This window comes from Hipposideros armiger, unplaced genomic scaffold (assembly GCF_001890085.2).
Source record: "Hipposideros armiger isolate ML-2016 unplaced genomic scaffold, ASM189008v1 scaffold_675, whole genome shotgun sequence".
In the NCBI taxonomy this organism is placed as follows: Eukaryota; Metazoa; Chordata; class Mammalia; order Chiroptera; family Hipposideridae; genus Hipposideros; species Hipposideros armiger.
Genome location: NW_017732025.1, coordinates 376,488 through 381,612, shown reverse-complemented (window position 1 = coordinate 381,612; position 5,125 = coordinate 376,488). Strand labels below are relative to the sequence as shown.

The 5,125-nt window shown below is 44.8% G+C and overlaps 1 protein-coding gene across 1 annotated transcript in view; it reads right to left on the bottom strand.

Annotated features, from left to right (window-relative positions):
• Positions 1-473: 473 nt before the first annotated feature.
• The window catches only part of DNAI3 (dynein axonemal intermediate chain 3), a 97,487-nt gene continuing 92,835 nt past the window's right edge, over positions 474-5,125 (bottom strand). The window contains exon 17 of the mRNA XM_019626408.1: positions 474-811. Within this exon, the coding sequence (XP_019481953.1) occupies positions 668-811 (144 nt within the window). The 3' untranslated portion in view covers positions 474-667. The remainder of the gene's footprint in view (positions 812-5,125) is intronic.

Here is a 5,125-nt window from a genome sequence, read left to right as displayed (position 1 = left end):
CCCCACCCCCTTTTTTTCTTTGAGATGCTAAGAATTTATTGTTGTTTTATCATGAATGGATGTGGAATTTTATCAAAAGTTTTTCTGCATCTATTTTGGTATCATAATTTCTCTCCTTTAATCAATCACTGATTTATTTTCTACTGTTCAATTAACCTCATATTCCTTGGATAAACCCAATGTGAACATCCCGTGTTATTCTTTCTTTGTACATATATTTCTGGATTTCATTTGCTAATGTTTTGTTTAGCATATGGCCCTACAATCTGAGTAGTGCCCCAAGGGGAGCACTTTTTGGAGAGGTGACCAAAAACAACCTGATCATTAGGAGCAAAGTTTGATTTCCACTTCTGATTGGTGTTAGGGGCTCTGAATGGATGTCAAGGACCAGCATGGAGGGGACGTCCAAAGCTGCATAGTACTATAGGAAAAGGAAATATTCATTAACAATAACTTTCATATTCGGTACAAAGTTCAGTACATAGTCTGAAAATGAAAACAGATCTTATTGTTATAATTCAAAAGTTTTAATAGCAGTGAAATGAAAGTCTAATATTTAGAAATCTATTTAATATTCAGTTTGTTAGTTTACCTTACATCAAAAAAAAAAAAAAGAGTAAAAAAGAAGTCCCACAAAGCCTCCAAAACACCCTTACAGGAAGGTGTTCTATGTCATGTCCGTGAATGACATCGTGTCTGTCACTTTCATTAGGCCCAGATTGAAGAGGACGGTCTTTTCCAGCTCTAAATAACTCTCGTAGTCCATTTTCAATTCAGCCTCTACTTGCTCTTTTGACTTCTGATATGTTTTCTATGGGAAAAAGAACAACAAGTTGTCCTATAAAATACTGACAGCTAGAACTACGAAAGGATGAGAAGGGGCGATTTTTGAACAGTCTGCCCGGCTGCCGCTCAACAGAAGGGGTTTGCAGGAGGGTAGCGTGTGGGAGGGCACTTCCCCCCTCTTAGGGGAGGAGCTGCTGGCTCTTAAGGGGCGTGGCAGCAACAGAGCTGAGAAGTGTGTACAGATTCACGGTATTTTCTGGGGGCGGGGCAGACTGAATTTGCCGGTGGGTTGGCTGTAGGCTCTCGGGCAGCAGGGCATCCAGGCTGGCCTGCGAGCTCCTGCCATCCGCTAAGGGAGGAGCACATGCAGAGAGAAAGAATAACAACAAGGAACATTTCTTCAGCTAATTTACCCAACACCGCTTGCTGAATAATCTGTTCTCTTATCTGTCAGTGTTTGTATTAGTACTGCTATGGTTTAATTATTGTGGCATTTTAATTCATTGTAATATTGGGTAGGGCAGTCATGTTTTTTGTTTTGTTTTGTTTTGTTTTAAATTGGGGAATTGGGTGAGGGGAACAGTGTTGAGGGGTTGGGGAAGGCAACTAGCCAAGTTGTTGTTCTTCAGTCTTAGTTGTGGAGGGTGCTAGTTGCCATCTGGCTGCCCGTCTGCAGGTCGTGGGCAGCTCGTGGCCTCTAAGCTCAAGGTGCTGAGTTCAATCTTTTTTTTTTTTTAAGATTTTTATTGGGGAATTGGAGGAGGGGAACAGCGTTGGGGAATTGGGGAAATGGAACAGACAAGTTGCTGTCCTTTTGTTCTTCAGTCTAGTTGTGGAGGACATCGCTTCACTGGCCCATGTTGGTGTGATGATTGCGCTCTTCCCGGGTGAGGCAGATAGGTCGCTGGCCTCTGGACGGCCGCTCATAGCAGCTCTTGGAAGCTCACACTAGCTGCCGGCCACTCACGCTGGCTGCCGGCCACTCATGGTAGCTTATCGCAGCCCACTGCAGCAGGGGCTGCAGCCTACACTGTCACCAGCAACTCACGGCAGTACAGCTCCAGGCCGAGCTGTTGTTCACTATCTTAGCTGTAGAGGGCGCAGTGTCACTGGCCCTCATATGGGATCTGAACCGGGGCCCTGCTGCTCAGAGCTGGTGTACCAAGCCAGCTCTTAACCAATGTGCCACTCAGCCAGCCCCTGAGTTCAATCTTAGTTGCAGGTGGGCATAACCACCATCCCATGCGGGAGTCGAACCGGCGGCCTCGTTGTTAATAGCACACGCTCTATCCACTGAGCCATCCGGGTGGCAGCTCAGCTCCAGGTGCCGAGTTCAGTTTTAGTTGTGGCCAGGCATAGCCCACCATTGAGGCAATCTTGTTGTTAGGAGCACGTGTTCTCACCAGCCGAGCCATCCTCAGCTTGGGTGCAGTGTCACTGACCCATGTGAGAATCAAACTGGCGGCCCTGTTGCTCAGAGCTTGCACTCTTAAGCTAACTCTTAACCAACTGAGCTACTTGGCTGGCCCAGTAGTCATGATTTTTAAGATTTCTTTCTCATCTGTGTCTTTTTTCAGATGATCGTTATGAACACTTCATCTTTGTGTGTCATCCTTGTGTTGCCTTTGTTTCTTCTTTGTCATCTCCACATCCTATTGTTTTCCTGTGCCTTCTGCTCCTTTGTCACAAAGCCCTGTCTTTGTGGATTTCATCAAGGGGACCAATACTCTAAGCTTTTATTCTAATGTCTTTAGAGAATAATTTTTAAGAGCTATTTTCTTCCTTTGAGCATTCACAATGATTGCTATTCCCTTCTCCTTTGTTTGCTGTATTCTTTCCATATGTTTGATTTTTTTCTCTCTTAATATAGCTACTTTCTCAGATTCCTCATGTCTAATAATTGTTGTACCTACTTCATAGTACTGTGAGGATTAAAGGAGTTATTAAACATAGCAAGTCCTCAGAATAGTGCAGAACACCCAGTGAGCACTTAAAACGTGTTAGCTACAGTAACCAGTTCACAAAAGAGCAAGGCTTGTTAGGTAGGGTGAGAGTAGTAGAAAAATGTTATTCTTCTAACCATGGTCCTTTGCAACATATGTGACAGATCCTGTAGCACTTCCGATCACTTTAGGTGTTAGGAATAGTGTCATTTTCAGGTATTTGAAGACGCAGACCAGGCTAATATCAAGGTGAGGACTGCCCCTTGGAACCTCCCCACTACAATGCCCCCCCACTGAGCACCTTCAGCCTCTTTCTGCAGAGGTTGCCTCATGCCAGTTAGAAAGTCCTTTTGGGCATCCTATTTGAGCCTAGCTACTTTCCAAGGGTCCGCCTGGCCCCAGGAAAGCTCACCACCCTCACTGCCATCAGTAGAAGTTCATTGCCAGTAGGCCCTCTCTCCACCCTTTTGTCAGAGCAGTTACAATCAATCTCTTGCCTGCAGACCTTCCAGCCTCAAGTGTCAGGCCCTAGTCCCTGGGTTTCCAAAACTCTCCCTGGACATTCTGTTCTGGTCATGGTAACTCCTGGCCTTTGGATTTTTTTTGGAGGCCTAGCAACCTCCTGCCAGGTATCAGAGGCCAGTTGTCCATCCTGACCAGCACCCATCTCTAATGGAGTCTGGTGTTGCAGAAAGTGGCAAGTGGGAAATACATAGCCTTGTGACACGTCTCTCAAAAAAAAAAAAAAAAGAAAATAGAAAAACAACCCTCTTCTAATCTTCTTTCCCTTATGTCTTGCTTCCTTTGTGCAGTCTAGAGTGTGGGTCATTTACTAGAGGTGGCAGAATTCTCTTCTAAATCCCATTTAGATGGCATGACTTATGGATCGATCACTTGGAAACTGCTACTTTTCCCAGCTTTGGGTCTCCAGTTAGGAAAATTCCCACTTCGTGTGCTATTAGAGCTGTAATTACTATTATTTTTCAGGAAGTGAGCTGTATCCACACTCAGTGTTTACAAAGAGGTTGGGAATATGATTTCCCTTAGATCTGTGGGTTGAAGTACAGCCTAATNCACTGGCCCTCATATGTGGGATCCAAACCGAGGCCCTCTGGCGTCCCAAGCCAGTTCTGAACCATCGCGCCACTTGGCCGGCCCAAGGGGCTGTGTATATTTTAAAGGCACAGTCAACAAGATTTGCTCACAGCCTGGTTGTGGACTGTAGAGAAAGGGAGAAATGAAGGATGACTTTGAGGCTTTTGCCGGAGAAACTAGAAGTAACGTGATTGGGAGGACTGCAGGAAGAATGGGTTCGGGAGGGGAAATCAAGCCCTCAGTTTTAAACACGGTTAAATTTGAGATGCCTCTTGTACATCCCAGCGGACACATTAAGTAGTCAAATGGATATACGTCTCTTGATTTTATGGGAGAAGTCCAGGCCCGCGAAATAGGTAGCATGTAAAGCTATGAGACTGGATGGATTCACCCAAGACAGGAGTATGGGTTCAAAGAGGGCAGAAAAAAAAGTTGAAGTGCAGGGATGAGGCCCTGGGACATCCCAATAATGAGGATGCTAACACATGCTGGGCAAGGCCATCTTCCGTCCAGGTGCTCATATACCCCTTATAAAAATGTTGCAAGTCACATTGCAACCTGACTTGATAAAAGTGGAATCTGTTTCACAGGGAAAAGTCATCTGTCCAAAGGCACCCAGGTAGTTAAGTGCTACTGTCTATACAATACCTGACTTTTGTAGTGAATAAAACTTTGAGTTGATTGCCTGTAGCAACTTAACTTATGAATGTTGGCATCATCCTTTGTTTTTCCTCCCCTATCCCATCAGCCTTTCATTTCTATTTCCCCATTAAGCTTCCGAACAGGGCATCCTAATCTTTTACCTTGAATTATTCTTACCGTCTTCTAATGGGATTTCCTGCCATGATACTCCCCCATATTCTAATCCCTTATCTTCCTGAATATAAAGCTGATTGTGTCACCTTCCTGCTTAGTCTTTCTATTAATTCCCTATTATCTGCAAACTATAATCCAGCTTCTTTAGCTTGGTTTACAGAAGCCTTCACAATCTGGCTCCAAGCTACTCTTCCAGTCTCACCCACTGCTCGTCCACCCTCAGCCCCACTTCCCGTGTCAGCCGCTTTTGTGACATTGAATCTCTCATTAAAATACACCAAGCTCTTTCATAACTCAGTTTCACACGCTGTTTCCTTTTCATTCCCACACTGGTTAACCCCCAGTACAATACTGGTTGAAAGACACTGGTGGGCAGTGGGTCTTGTTCCACATATCAGAGGCCAACTTTCACCTTTTTACCACTAAGTGTGATGTTTGTGGTAGGGTTGTTTTAGATACTCTGCATCAGGTTAAGGAAGTTCCCC